The sequence below is a fragment of the Dermacentor silvarum genome, chromosome 1 (genome assembly GCF_013339745.2).
Source record: "Dermacentor silvarum isolate Dsil-2018 chromosome 1, BIME_Dsil_1.4, whole genome shotgun sequence".
NCBI lineage: Eukaryota > Metazoa > Arthropoda > Arachnida > Ixodida > Ixodidae > Dermacentor > Dermacentor silvarum.
This window is the reverse complement of record NC_051154.1, coordinates 33,285,291-33,301,569: the sequence shown is the minus strand read 5'-3', so window position 1 is coordinate 33,301,569 and position 16,279 is coordinate 33,285,291. Positions and strand designations below refer to the sequence as shown.

The following is a 16,279-nucleotide window of genomic DNA, read 5'->3' as shown; positions in this document are numbered from 1 at the left end:
ACAGCCTAACTGCAAGGACCCACGATTTTCAAGTGCTTCAATTGCAACACGAACCTCTGCCTCAATAAACTAAATTTTTTCAGTTTCAAGCAGCCAGCAAGATCGAATTTATGAGGTTTGTTAACCCTTTAAGGACAAGTGTTGCCCATAGCAATGCACAGAAAAAATTTAATTTTCTTGCCGAGAATTAGCATTGAGTACGGAGTTGCTAGCTATAAATGTCTTTGGTCAACAATGAATGACAGGCAGCAAGCATCATTTGTTGGACTATAGCAGGAACACCGGACAAGGAAGAAGTTTGGCATGCAACTCGCTTCATTTTTTTATTTTTATTTATATATAGCATGGTCAGAGGAGAGACAAATGCAAGATCCCTGGCTGCAGTGGTAGTATCACACAGGTAATGGTATAAAGCAAATGCAATGTACAGCAATGTTTCACATCCAACGAGAATTGTCTGTACAAGTTCTAAACGAAGCCATTGGTGCCTTGGGGTGAAGCTCACTTCCGGGGTTCTAGCTAGTGTTACCTCCCTATTGTCCGCAAAATATTTTTTTCTTTTTATTGAATATGCTTATTCCTGGTTTATTTTGAACATTTCGATGAAAAATAAACACTTCCTTTGGGTATTTATGTGTCTCGTCCATAAAGGGCTAATATAAAGAGCGCTGGAGATGAGAAAAAACATTCTTTAATTACATACGAACCTGTATAAATTTTCATCACTGCTCGATGAAAGACCAAATGCTCATCTCAAATTCATGACATAACAATATTTAGAAATATAGCAGACCAATGAAGCTTTTAAGTTTAGTTTTTCAATATAGGCGCAAAAGTCTGAGGAGCCACAAAGCTTCAAATTTTTTGCAAAAGTCAAAAGTACGGTTAAACCTGGATATAAGGAAATTGTCAAATTTCCGAAAAACTTCGTTATAAAGAGGATTTCGTAATACGCAGGTTCGGCACGAAAATTCGAAGAAGAAATGCTTACCATATTTACTCGATTCTAACGCGCCCTCAATTGTAACGCGCACCCGTATTCCGTGACCAAAAGAGAGGAAAAAATTATCTTGTACAGTACCGCGTACCTCATGCTTTCATACAGAAATACAACTATCGCTCCAGATTTACTCCCAATAAACTAAAGTTGCAATGAACAAAAAAGTCCCAGTTTCGGCCGAAAGGCGAAGCATCAATTGCGACAGCAAATTAGCAGACAGCTATACAAAGCAGTAGCGCACCCAGGATCTCTGCCAGGGGGGGGTTGACAGTTTGCCAATACCATCTAAACAGCACTAATTTAGATTTCTTCACGGGAAATTGTAAAAAAAATGCGCTTTTTGCGAGTGTGCAGACGGTTGCGCGTCTTACATCTTAGTTGCAGTACTCAAATGCGTAAGCAAAGGAAAGGGGTTAAGCAAAAGGAGGGGTTAAGGCAGCCTCAGGGGGGGGTGACAATCCCCGAATCCCCCCCCCCGTCGGTGCGCCACTGATACAAAGTACGGATAGTAAGGATAAACTTGTACAAGTAAGGATAAACTTGGAAACATTCGCTGTTTAAATAAATCGGTAGACTAATGCCTAAGCACACGTACTACAGCACATGGTCGAAGCTACGGGAGCTAGTCTGCACGATGGTGTCGTAGCGTTGTATAGTGTCACCTAGTGTCAGGTTAGTGAAGTGAAGCGCAGAGACTTGCGCAGTAACCAAAGAGTGGCGCTGCCAGCGCGTTGAAAAAAAACAAAAAAACATCTTTTTTTCCTTCGGAAACATCAATTGGAAATGGAGAGTGCCGGCTTGGCGGGCTAGGCCAGCTTGCCGCCAACGCCCGCGGCGGCAAGATCGCCGGGTCAAGGGATGCAGGCCCACCTTGCGCACGCTTGCACACACGCACATGTGCGCTCGCTCTCGCCTCGCTGTCGCTGTGAATTCGAGCACGCCAAGCGCGCCGCCGCCGCTTCACATTCCGTCGCGGCGGAGAAGGTGCTTCCGGTTGCTGCTCGCGCAAAAATTACAAAATTTGGGGCAAAATCTCTAGGTTGTCGGCGGGGAAAATTCGTTATTTCGAGGGGGTCTCCCGCTGCCACTTCGTTACGTAGAGGTCTCAAATACATGTGTTTCTATGGAGTAACGGCGGGGAATAGAAAAACTTCGCTATATCCAGGAATTCGTTATATGGAGGTTCGTTATAAGCAGGTTTAACTGTAAATTAGGCATTCAGTGGTTAATTAGGGTGAGCACATATCTGATTTTGTTTTCTTTTATTACATATGCCTTGCGGCAAAGCCCCCAAATGAAGAAATATTGCTATGAATTGGTAATATTATGTTATATTGTTACGTTCTACGTAACAATATATATATACACACACACACACAGTCGAATCTCGAACACGCTTAATTCGAACTACCGGTTAATTCGAACTGACGCTGTGGTCCCGTCAAAGTTATGTGTATTCCAATGGGCAAAAACGTCCGGTAATTCGAACGCGAAAGCATTTGCGACGGTTAATTCGAACATACCGTGCACCGACAATGTTCTTAGCAGCGCGCCAAATCACACGGTGGTGCCTCCGACCGGCATTGCTCATACACCGCCATAGGGCAAAAGCTCAGGAGACCCCTCAATGTAGCGCGCGAAGGAAGGGGGAAAAAACAAAGAAAATCACCTGCGGCGGAAATTTCACCCTCTCTCAAATAGCAAGGTCGACATTTCTGCGTCGCGCCGAAACATGCGTGTACGTGCCGACTAGACAACCGTATTCTAGTACACTCTAATGCCGACATCTCAGCCAAGCGGAGAAAATAGCAGTGAACCCTTCTCCTTTATGCTTCCTCTATTTTCCAGTCACGTGTGGACCTTGCACGTTACAGAGGGAAGCAGTGGCGGAGGCCCAGTCCGGCCAACGTAACTGCCAATGCCGGCAAACGCTCGCTTCCCGATATCGGCAGAAAACGAAACTTCAGGAAGCGGGCTAAGCTGGCGCCGGCACGGCGGCGGGCGCACACAGAGACAGCCGAAAGTGTGGGAGCTGCGAGGGAGTTGAAAGGGAGGGCGAGGGGAGCCACCGAAGCCACTGCTACCGAAGAGGCGGAGTTGCCAAGGCCAAATCCGCTTCCCTGCCAGCCTCCACCCTCACCTTCGACGGTCCCCGCGCGCACCCGTCGCCGTGCCGGCACCGCCCGCTCTTTTAAGTTTCGTTTTCTACCGTTATCGGGAAGCGAGCGTTTGCCGGCATGAGCAGTTTCGTGGCCCGCGCTCACTATGCGCTTACGTGCCGCGATATTTCACGACTCGCACCGTTCGGGCATCGTGCTATATATGGTGTACGAATACTTCAAAAATACGTCCTTCTTTTAATTCAAACAAATTTTCGGACCCCTTCGAGTTCGAATTATCGAGATTCAACTGGACTTATAAAACTTGCCACAGATTAGTCACAAGGCAGAAATACACAGCTAAAGCAGCCCTGAAGATGCAGTTAAAATGTAGAAATGTAATTGCACTACACTAATAACTCTCCAGGAGAAAACACATTGGTACCGTACTCCAACCAGTGCATGCACGTGCCCACAGAAGAAGCTACAATACATGGAGTTGGCTGATTGCGCGGCTGGTGAAGAAGGAGCTTTCTTTTGCAGCTAATTTCTTTCCTCGGTTGGAGTCTCTCTGGAAGAATGATTGGATTGATGCCATGCCACTCTGCTCAGCACTGTCCTCTTCGTCCCTGCAGCATTCAACAAGCAAGTGTACCATCGAACATCATTAAAATTGCAATAGAGTTATATACATACTAAACCAGTCTAGACAGGTAGATTACTCATTTAACAGTCGCCTAACTTTATTGCTTAAAAAGGATTGCTTACATAGCTAGGGTACCGTGTTTTCGGTATATAACGGTATACATAGAAAATTAACCCTCAAGGTGGTCTTCCCTAAATCGGAGAAAATCGAAAAAAACCAAATTTGAGCTGCAAGGAGTGTGCTCCGATGGCTAGCAAATCTGTCACAATGTACATGTAAATTTTTTCTAAATGTTTAAGTATTAATTTTAAGCTACAGAAAGCGTCGAATTTCAGCTGTTGTTTTCACTCGTGGGTGCATTTTTGTGTAAAATGTTTGGTCTGTATTCAATAAAGTTGTGCGATGTCAGGCGTGTTATATTTTCTCCAGTAATTATGCAGTTTGCTTTACAACACAACCCCCAATAAATACCGATTTCTCTCCAGCATTAAAATTAGACACCGGAAGAAAAAAAAAACAAAAAAAAACAATTCAGAGGTAGAAAAAATAAACAACAATAAATAACTACCGAATTTGAAGAAAAATAAATACTGAAAACATGAAACCTTACTTACAGACAAAAATTATCAAGGCCATTCCTCTCTTTTTGAGTAATAATACCTTGATCTGGGCTAGTTGGGTCATTTTGCTTCCATATGACTTTATACGTTGGTATAATACTTCCATATATACGTTGGTTGGAAGTCGGTGCTTGTCCTGTCATATTTGTTCCCTCTGTGTTATTGTCATTTGGCATTGTATCAACACTCTCTCTTGGTGAATTTGCCAATGATGTCATGGTCACATTCAGAATTCCATGGTATTTTTGTGTATTTGAGCCCTTGCTGTGCAGAGAAATCCACAAATTTATTTATTTATTTATTTATTTATTTATTTATTTATTTATTGTCAATACTCTCAAGGCCCACAGGGCATTAGAAGAGAGTGGGAAGACATAGTATAGTTATGGCACACTTTGGAACTGTCGGTGAGAGCAGCGATGGAGGTTGGAAGGTGGTTCCATTCTGTACTGGTGCGCGGAATGAAGGAGTTGAGGTAAGCACTGGTGTGGCAAATCGGCACTCCAACCTTCGACTGGTGGCCAACGCATGACGAAATATAAGATGGACAAAATAGAAGTTGGTCCTTAAGAACAGAATTGGTGCAATAAATTTTATTAAAAAGACATAGACGAGAATACTTGCGCCGCAAGGCGAGGTCAGTTAACCAAGGGTTGATTTGATGGAGGAGACACTAGCATGATGAGAATAAGGTTCTGAATGGACTCAACAATGTTCATGAAGGAAGCATGCCAAGGGTCCCATATTGAACATGCATATCCGAACTTAGGTTGTATTAGTGCTTTGTATAAGGATAACTTTACCGGGACAGTTGCAGATGAGAAATTCTGTCGTAAGAACCCCAGCATACAATTAGCGTGGTTAGATATGAATTCCACAATTAAATTGCATGAGAGGCTGTCTGTCATGTGAATACCGAGGTGTTTATATGAAGTGACGATTATCAGCTGCATAGTATTGAGGACATATACTACTGGTTAAGGATCATTTGAATGATGCGAGATATGCATGCTTTTGCACTTAGTTGGTTGCCACCATGTACAGTAGAACCTTGGTGATGCGAATCTCGCGGGGTCGCGTGAAATATTTGTATCATCAAACAATACACAAAATAAAGAAAAAATTATTTATTTTTAGCAGAAAAAATTCATAATAGTAGAACCCCATTGATACGTTCCTCGCTGCTGCGTTTTCTCAGCTGCTACGTCGCGTTTTCGCAATCCCGACCTAAATCCTATATTTACTTGCATGTATTAAGTTCCCCTTGATACGTCGCCAATCTGCAATTTTCCTGCATCTTACGTTGGATTTGAATGCGGCGTTTGTATGTTTGTAGACAGTTTGTATGTTTGTATGTATGTTTATAGACAGTTTGTATGTTGCAAAAAGTGACCGGTGCGTTGCAACAAGCGACCGGCACATTGCTGCAACGTGTGCAAAGTGCGTGCGCCCGCGTGGGCCTCATCTTCAGAACGATCTGCGATGTTGACAAAGTGCGCCTACAGCCAGATAGCTCAGTATGTGTTGTGCTTTCGACGTTTAATTTGCGTTGAAGTGAGAGACAGCCGCTACTGCCGGCCGCGCTTCCTTGCTCCAGCGTTTTGACAGCGAATTCCCGCGGTCATCGAGCGAGATGGGTTCGTGTTTACCTGTGAGCAGCATGACACCATGCTTGTTAGTTAGTAAGCGAATGCTTGCAAGTTTATACGGCCGATAAAACTGCTATCCTTACTTCGTACAGCTGTCCAGTAATTTGCTATCGCAATCGTTGCCTCGCCTTTCGGGCAGAACTGCAACTTTTTTTTTTCGCAGTCTCTTCAAAAGCGTATCAAAGGGGTTCTACTATCCAAGTGCATTTTGTTCTTGCCCAAATCGTCAACGATCGCCTTTTGTTAGGCGTAAAAGTGCCCGCGCGTGATCTCACGAATGTTTTCGCACGCCACTAAACGCCTCAGCACGTCGAGTGCAGGGAGCGTCTTGGCCGTCACGGCTGCTGCAGCGGTCCTCGTCTTCTTTCTTGCTGGTCAAAGCATCAGCTAGGCTGTGATGTGGTCTGGTCCACTTGACGGGGGAACCAATGAGAGATTGCGCAGCCACAAGACCTAGCTGGTTGCTTGGCGACTATGGATCCCGCCCAGATCCCGCTGCGCCGGCTTGTCTGTGCCGGTCGCTCTGCTGGCTCAACCGCCGCCGCCGCTGTTGCTCACACGTTCGTATTATCCGCAGGGGCGCGGCAACGCATTCGTAACAGCCGAAGTTTTTCGGATTATGAGCAATGTAGTTTGGCCGAGGAATGTTACGAATTCGTATCACACCGAAATTCGTACCTGCCGTGATCGTATCACCGGGATTTTACTGTAGTGGATGCCATCAGATTGCTTTTGCTTATTTTTGAATGCATTGTAATCCTTTTCTTCATTATTAATAAACAATTATCTAGCTTTGGCTAGATGACGCCAATATTCAGTGCCATGGGGTCATGATACACCAATTTCATAATGGCATCACCAGTAGTTCTCTGTTTTTGCATTTTGCATCTTTATTTGCACGCCAAGTATTCACTAATAGTAACTTTGATTTGTATGCGCTTTCAGAACCATAATCAACCAGTTTTGATTAAATTCCTATTTATCTTTTGTGTCCCTATAACAACAAGAAAATAGTGAAGGTAAACACCGCTAAGAAGAATAGTTTCTGGACAGGGATGCTGAAGATTCCAAATACTACTAGAGTTGAACCCATCTATAACGAACTTGATAGTTCTGCAAAAAGTTGTGTTATATCAGTAGTTCGTTATGTGTGAACTCGCCCTTAATACCACTCAAGAATTAACCGTACTGAAGCTGGCGTCAGCAGTTACAATTAAGCAGCACTTCGGTGCTAAAACCAGTCATTTTTGTTCCTGGTGGATTCCTGCACATAGCTGCAAACTTCTGTTAGAAACATCCATCTAAAGAACGAAATGCGGCGTCGTATTTCAAAACGGAGCCCGGTTCCGATCACCTGTCATTCCGAAGCCGCAAGCACAGCCCCCATTTTTTATTGGAGAGCTTGTGATATATTTTACTACCAGCTGGACATGACTCTATTCTGTACAAGAGAGCTAAGTGTTCCAGTTGGCTGGAAGCGTAAACTACGGTAACTACTGCGGCATCCCGCCATTTTGCGAAGGTATCAGAAATCACGGTCTCAGCATTACAACTGCACGTCAGACGCACAAGAGCCCTAAAATTATGTCATCCGTGTCGCTTCAAGCTAAAAAAAAACTCACCAACGATTACGATACTCCCTAAGGCGAATATCCCTCTCCAAGTGTGTGCATTTTTCTTTATCTTTCTGTCTCCCCTTACCCCTTCCCCAGTGTAGGGTAGCAAACTGAATATCTACCTTCCAGTTAACCTCCCTACCTTTCGCATCTCATTTATCTCTCTCTCTCTCTTGAGTGCAGATGTGGTGTTTTGAATTTACGATATATTGTGGCAAAGAATTTGATTCTGAACGACAGGGTTCTCTCGGCGGCGGTGCTGAGCCTCTGTTCGGGTAGCTCGTTTAGCAGCAGCCGTAGACGAAGCATTTCCGCCGGTTGCGTCGCTCATTGTTCAGAAAGAAAGCATGAACACACGAGCGAATTCTCTAGCGGCAGCGCCGCAAGCGATGTGGCGCAAGCGCCATGGATCCGAAGCCCACGCCAGCGCTTTGTTTCCATATATGATATCAGTGGACGCACTCTCCGCATGCCGCTTTCCGCTTCGCCCTGTCGCCATACTCTCCTCCTAAACTTTCCTCCTCATGCTTCCACTGCACCCTCCCCCTCCGCTTTCCACCTCGCACTCTTCGCTAGCGCAGTCTTCCATCCCCCGCTGCGCTCCACGGTCGCTTTTTCATCTTTCGCTGTGCTCATTCGCTCGGTTACACCGAGGGAATGACTGTGTGTTGGGGACATGTTAGACCACCTTATTGCTCTGTAACACTCACTGTAATTCAATTACTTTTTTTATTAACAAATGACATGTGTCCAGTTACATCATTAACGGGACAAGGTTTAACAGGCGATACAGCTTTAAGCACTTGAATTTGGCAGGAACTACAGCAGAACCCCCCCCCCCCCCCGTGTGCTACAGCAGCCTTGCAAAGCGCATGTTCAGACAGGTGAACCAAGGTGCACAGTATTTGTCTCCCCATCTTAACACTCCACCAGATGTTGACCAACAAATTGAACCAGCACCGCTAAGGCTTGACAGCGATGGCCACTTCAGATGCTGATGCGAGGACATCGCCTATCAATGTTCTTTCAGCATTTCATTAGCCCTACCGGGAGTGCCTCCTCTAAGCCCCAGCAATGAGTGTTGCGCTTTGTAGAGGAATCCAGACATGAGCATCATGGCATTGAGTAATCACAACCTTATGCGCAAAGTGTTTGTATGTTACAACATTACCTTTCCCTCCAACACACACATCTAGAGAGTTTACAGTGCAACTGCTGATGTCTTCACAAGAAAACTAGAAAAAATGACCACAGCAAATTTTGAAAAGCAATTGTTCGTGAAGATAAACAATGTGTGAAGTGCGGCAGAGGACGTACTGAAAGAGCCAGGCCAGCTCATTTTATTATTTTAGTAGTCTATTACTTCTTAGAATATCCTCAATTACTTTCGTGGGGCAGTAATTGGCCACTGTAATTAATTACATTTCTGAATGAAGTAATAGTAATTGGTAACTTTTTTTTTTCTGTAACGTATACAAGTCTGATTGTGCATGAACCAATTCAACAGCATTCATTTTACCCTGGTGACGTTATGCGAATGACCCTGCTTGTATCACAGCACGAAAAAATGGATCAGAAAAGCCCGGAGAGGAGCACAGAATTGTTTCTGGATACTATGTGGCTTGCTTGCAACATGTAGTGCTGCCATGTTTGCTAAAGATGATTATCATCCCTGTAAGCGATGTGCGTGTTTATTTAAATGTGTGCAAAATGTTACAGGTGGTCTAGGTGCCCTTAAAAGACCTCACCTTCACTCACGCAGTGAAAAACGGTTGTTTAATAGCACAAAAAATGAAGGGCAAAGTTTCTCTATTTTGATTTTGCACACAAACTACAGTGCTGGTATATCAGCGTGATATACAGTCGAGCCCGACTATATCGAACCCGTTTATATCAAATTATCCCGTATATCGAACAATTTCTAAACCCGGTAAATTTACATTGAGAATATATAGCAAAAGTTACTGTTACATCGAACGAAAATAGCAACGCCAACCGATATATCAAACTCCATGTGCCTCAAAAGTGCCCCAGCAAGTTGGCTTTCCCTCGCAGTGGCGGGGAAAACTGCCGGCGCCACGCTAGAAAAAGTGGTTTAGACCCGGCTGTGCACGGGCGAACACCCCCCTGCAAAAATTATCCTGGCCTGCTCGCAGCGCTTACAGACAATCGGAGGCCGTCGTGCTTTCTCCGAGGCACGGAGGCGGTACAAGTGAGTGCCATTTTTTCTTTCTTTATACTTGTGTGCCTGCTGCTGCCTATTTTCCTCGAGTCCTCATTCAGCGTGGTCCGTGCTGGTGGTGTTGCCTGTTGGCAGCTCTGTGAACTTTCTTGGCGCGCTGCCGTTATGGCTTGTGCAAAGAGGCAGAATTTGCCGTTCGCCGCGAAACTCGAAATTATAAATCGAGTCGAGCGCGATGAAAAGAAGTCCGACGTCGCCGCCGCGAACAAGATTCCAAGGAGCGATTCCAAGGAGCGAAAGTGATTAGTGCACTTGCGTTGGTCCGGCGCTATTGCGTGAATATAGAAGGTTGCGGCCTCAGCTGCTCCGACTCGTTGGACAACGTGGAGGCGTGCGTGCTGTCGCAGGCAGCGAAGTCGTTGAAACAGAAGAAAATCCAGGACTATTTTGTTCCAAAGTAGGGCACGCAAGTAAGCCACCATATTAATAAAGTACTTTTCTTATTGGTATGTGCCTTTGCATCATCAAATCCTATAGCGGGCCTATATCGAATTATGCCATATATCGAACTAATAAAAGTTTTTGGGCGAGTTTGATATACCCGGGTTCGACTGTATTGTACTTAAAAGTATATTTGCAAGTTTAAAACCATTCTTCTGCAGGAAAAAATATAAAAACTAGCTAGTTGAGTCTTTGATTCCTATAAAATGCAATGTAATCTGTTTATTGATAAACTATGAACTAGTTCCGAGCAGATGCCGTAAAAATCCATGACATCACAGCTAACTACTGTAACGCGAATTCTTAGTTCGCATTACCACTTTTAATTTTCGTGCCCTTTCCAGCTTGCAAGCTTTGCCTGTCACTCATCGTAGGACGGGTGTTTTTGGTATTCCAGAAGTGCAACTTACAGATATAGCTCCACTGTAGTGTCCCTTCAACAAACTTTGATCTGACAACTTTTTGATTAATCAAACCCTTTACTTCACTTCCTCTAGAACAATACGAAGGATTGTGATGACTGTCAGACCTTCCTGTTCAGTGAAGTAGCTAGTAGGCAATCTGTGCTGTGTAGGTATCAGTAGGGTCCTTCTAAACTTTCCTTCTGGTCACGAAACTTCCTCGAAAGTTCCATATAGGGACAGAAGGTGGCACCAGAGGCCCAGGCGTAAGTAGAAGGGGATCAATCTACCGCACCAGATGGCCGAGATGCACGATAATGGAAATCTTTTAAAGGATAGGCACCTCTTCCAAATTTATTTCAGCATCTTTGTAGAGTGAACAGACAACGTGAACGTTAGCAAAATAATTTAATGTGCGATGTGTTTGTGCTTAAATTATACACGGCACCGTTGTGACCCCTCTCCCTCCTACAAGCATTCCTCGCACAAAATGTTTCGGTCAGCTCACTCTATTTACACCATTCTCTAGTTAGATAAGTTAGTTATATGTGGTTAACTAGTTCAGTAAGTTCATTTTTAGCTCATTAGTTAGTTTAGTTAGTAAGTTATATTTGCTTCATTGTTTTTCAGTAGGACGTTCTGGTGGGCTAGTTGGTTCATAGCTTTCAGACGTTTATAAACTGCGCAAGAAAACGAAGACACAAGAAGGAAAACACACACGACACCACGAGCGCTCGTGGTGTCGTGTCTTTTCCTTCTTGTGTCTTCATTGTTTTAGTTATGTAGGTTATAAGTGTAGTTAGTGAATTTAGTTCAGATAGCTTAGTTAATTGGTTGGTTAGCTTTATTAGATAATTAGTTTTCTAATTTATAAATAGTTTTAGTTTGCTAATTAGTAAGTTAGATAATTAATTGGTTCTGTTAGATTATTTATTTAAATTTGCTATTTATAGCTATATTTGGTTAGTAGGTAAGTTATTAGTTTATTTTGATTATTTCATTTCGATAGTTCATTATTTACTTTAGTTAGCATATTATTGTCACGTGCCTTGTGAGAGAACGGGCGACGCGACGTTTATTGAGGGTAGCGGCTCCTGAAAAGCATGGCGCTGGGGGCTGGCTATCGAGCGGGCGGAGAAGCTTCTACTTGCGCCAGCGCAGCACTGCGTTAACTGCTGGCACTATATGAAGCGCTGAAATAGTATTACGCGGGAGTTCCGTGACCAGAACAAAATTATGGAAGGACCCTGGTATCACCGAATGCCTATGCTGCTCAAAGAAATACCACAAAATAAAGGCAGCCAGTGACTTACCACATAACTTCGGCAGCATTGTCTTCAAGCAACTTTTCAGCTGTAGACCAACTGAAGCGCACGAGGCTGGGAAATCCAAACACCGTATCGATGTTCTCCAAAAGGAACTTTTTTGTCATAGGATCTGCATGAAATAGAGCATGAAGTCTGTGATACATAAAACATTCTAGTGTGCCCCCACACTCATGTTACGATAAAAACTCTCTGCAGCACACATCTGATCTTTGTTGGTACACTGCTGTAGAATGAGTAATGCCCAAAATCCCGGGGATTACAAACCATTCTGAGTGCAACTACTCTAATGCAACATATAATTGTAATTGAAGTAAACCTTTACACCTTAGCACTGGCTTGCTCATAGAGAACTGAACAAAAATTTAATTAAAAGTCATGTGTCACGTCCCCTCGTCCTATTAAAAACACATATGCACACTTTTGACTGAATCTAAAAATATTTTATGGGTAGTTGGCTCCTGACATTTTTGCCATATGCTGAAAAAAGGGGTGACCTTATATTGTACATACAGCAACACATTAGATTCCACTACCACATCATAACTGCTCAAAAGAAACATTGAATTGAATGGATGATCATTACTGACCTGGAGAAAGGAAAAATACTAGGAGGGAGCATGATGTCAGAAAGCAAGCCTTGGTGAAGGCAAGCTCCTCTGATGCCATCCCTCCTTTGTTACAGTAGCCTTGTGGGATTCTAGGTAAACAGGCCCCTACATGGTTTCCGTACATTTCAAGGCATTGTTTGGCTTGTGACATGCCAGTCAACCCTCACCACTCGCTATCCACTCTACTCCATACTCTCTGCACACTTGGCAGCTTGAAATTAGCACTTGCCTATTATGCAGTGAAGGCCTATTTCCCATGAGCCCTTCTCTTATATCACAGCGAAGCTGTTGAGAGGAGTTACACAATGGATTTCATGAATGTCGGCAATGAAGGCTGGTGGCAGTGAAAGTTGACAGCGGCGTGCAGCAGCGTGGTCAGTATCCAATGTCAAGAAAAGAGTAGCCAGAAATGCAGCCTGAGTTGGGAGCCCCGAAGTGTAACTAGGGCATTGGCAAGAACGCGTCACCGGACACCAGCATTGGTGATCAGCCATCGCTAAAAACAGCTAGCAACGCAGCCCTACCCAGGTGTCTGAAAGCACAACCAGATGCCAGCGTAAGCAGAGCTGGTGCTGCAAGCAGGAACAAGCGTTGGATATAATGGAAAGTGCTTGGATATGGTGAAGGGTTTGCAAAGTTTTTGTGTATATTTTGGGCAGTGGCATAACAAGCTCCTAGGACTTCCAAAGGTAGTGAGAACTCTATTATACAGGTTTGCTGCCTTCGATGTAAGAGTTGCTCAAATCCGCATATATCTGTGAACTCCTGTAGGTTTTTATGACTAGGCCTTGAAATTGCCATGTGACGCTTTCCCCCTAGTCTATTTCTTTTCTCCGTGATTCCTGGCAATAAGACAGCATCTCTATTTATGCATGTAAAAACAATAAATGCCTGCTAGCAAGCACCACTGCTAGGTGCCACTGGTATTTCTTGTGCGCAGTACACTTCACGAGGCTGTATGCAGTGCCATGACAACACAATTTATTGCGAATGCATACTGTGTTAAAAAAATTGGCTGTTTGGTTGAAACAGTTTTTTTTCCGTCTTTTTTGCAACCCTTTCACTTCATTTTTATTTTGTGGTGATACATCAGCGCTAAACATGTGCATAATATTTAGCATACTTTATTAACGCGCTACAATAAAACATTATGAAACTATACATGCTTCCACAGCCTCAATACTTTATTCATTCGCTGTCTCTCATCGCTTTGCCATTTCTTTATGGAATTGTCACCAGGTTTAAGGACTGCCTATATGGAAGCACGGTGTGCAGATACTGCAGTAATACGCCTATGTGTGTAGCAAGGACAGCTGAAATTTCAAGCAAAACCTTGCGCGTGCATCATCTCAGCACAATCGGTCTCATCACCACCCGACCTTTCAAATGACAATGTGGAATATTCACCCTGCTGACAGCAGAGATTGGAGCGCTCTGACAAGCAGCTACAATGGCTTCCAAAAGGGTGAGACAAGTGTGGGCCTTTCCGATTACTGCATACTAGGCTGTTTTCCTCTCTACAGTGCAGCCCACTTACCATAAAAATCTGCGTATAATACGAGGTTTTTTTCCTGTTAATAGCGTGTTATTGCCGCCTGGCTACGGCTTGATTTTGCTATTGCAGCGTGGCTACGGCATCGTTTTTTTATTGTTGAGTATGGACCTTGGCAGCTCACGTGTTAGCCACGCTTCGAGAAGTGCATCGTTTTTTGTTTTTTTTTAACAGTGAAGGAGCACGATGTCAGGGCTATGAAAGCAGTACTCGGCTGCTTTCAAGCGAAAAGTGATTTTAGCTGCAGAGGACATTGGCAACAGTGTGGCCAAGAGGCAGTTCAGCGTCACCGAGGGAAGCATCCGCGGATGGCGACGACAGAAGGAAGCCCTTTTCGCGTGCAGCGGAAAACAAAGAAGCTTTAGCCGGCCCGAGAATGGGACATTCCCAGAAATTGAACTCGCCCTGACGGAATTCATACGCGAACAGCGAGCCATGCATCTTGCTGTGAGCGTGGAGCTTATGCAGGCAAAAGCTAGGGAGCTTGCAAGAGAAAAAGGCATAACGAGCTCCGCCTTCAAAGCGAGCAAGCAATGGGATTTATCGCTACATGTGCCCGTGCGGGATTTTCATTGCGCCGGAGAACTTCAATTTGCTACGTGGCTTTCCAGCACCACGTTATTTCGTTGCGCAAGTCAAAGAACTTTCAGCTAGGGCAAATCGGCAATGCTGACCAAACACCAGTTTATCTGCACATGCCATCGCCCCTCACCGTGCAAGAAAAGGGTTCGAAACAAGTTTATGTCCGGTCTACTGGGAATGAGAAGACGTGCGTTACCGTCATGTTGTTGTGCACGGCAGAAGGCCGCAAGCTCCCGCCCTATGTCGTTTTCAACCGCAAGACAATGCCGAAAGGTGAGCTGCCGAAATGGATGGGTGAATAGTGAATTTGAGGTTCGAAGCGAATTCGAAGCGAATAATGATTTGATCGAATAATTTCAAATTGAATATAGTATATATCACATATTACAGTAAAACCTAGTTAATTCGAATTTCACGGGACCGAAAAAAAATGTCCGAATTACCCGAATGCCGAATTATCAGGGTATCCAGAAAACAATAAGCAAATGCTTGCTACGTCAGAACGATTTTTTTAGTGTAATGGATGAGCAAATCCTTTTGCTATTTTGCACAAAAACAGTGCGGAACCTGCAATTCTCGTCATCTCGTCACTGATTGGCTCTCGCAGCGGTAATCGAGGCCTCGCGACTTCCTTCGCAGCACGGCCGTGGCGCGTGCCGTCATTTGCGACACGCTTTGCACTACCGCGCGCACATCCCGATTATTTTTTTGCCAGTAAGCTGACCGCCAACAGATCGCCTGTCCATTGCGATGTAGCCAGTGCTCTTCAAGCTCGACAGCTTTGCACCGAGTCAAACCGAAACCACTGTTTGTTGCAACCGCAGCCGCTATCGATGTGATTATGAACGGCGACTTTGCAGTGCTTAAGGCACGCGGCCGACGCACGCACCGAGTCAGAACGAAACTACCGTTCGCTGTAACAACTGCAGATGAAATCACGGTCGCGATCTATACGATCATGGATGGCCAGTATGCAGCTTTTTAAGCACACGGCCGACCTGCGTATTGAGCCAAAACGAAACTACTTTTTGCCACAACCGCTGCGGAAGAAACCGCGGCAGCTATCGACGCGATCATGGATGGCGACCATGAAATCCCGCGGCCAACGCATTGTTATGCGCGGCGGTAAACGCAATAAAGGCACAAATAGGCACGAAGTGTTCCGTCGTTGCTGTCATTCACGTACAATTTTCGCTGATGACTATGGCAATGCAGACTCCGCCGCTTTGTTTCGGTTGTACGCTAGCGCCGTTTCTGCTCTTTTGCGTCGCACATTTCCGGCTCTTTAATGCAAAAACATATAGCCTCCAAGATTTATGGTTGATGTATGGCAGCCATGACCTGAAGCATAGCCCCCGAGATGTGTACCGGCCGTCCGTGGCTTCTGGCTGCCTATTCGGGAGTGCCGAATAATTTGAAAATATTGAATACCTGAATTCAAATCGAAGCGAACAATGAATATAGAATTATTCGATCGAATATTCGGCAATACCGC

At 44.5% G+C, this 16,279-nt stretch overlaps 1 protein-coding gene across 1 annotated transcript in view; it reads right to left on the bottom strand.

Annotated features, from left to right (window-relative positions):
- Positions 1-314: 314 nt before the first annotated feature.
- Positions 315-16,279, bottom strand: part of LOC119459455 (ribonuclease H2 subunit A-like) — a 42,632-nt gene continuing 26,667 nt past the window's right edge. The window contains exons 7-9 of the mRNA XM_049666379.1: positions 12,028-12,151; positions 1,491-3,728; positions 315-1,220 (exon numbers count right to left, since the gene is read on the bottom strand). Of these exons, the coding sequence (XP_049522336.1) occupies positions 3,584-3,728; positions 12,028-12,151 (269 nt within the window). The 3' untranslated portion in view covers positions 315-1,220; positions 1,491-3,583. The remainder of the gene's footprint in view (positions 1,221-1,490; positions 3,729-12,027; positions 12,152-16,279) is intronic.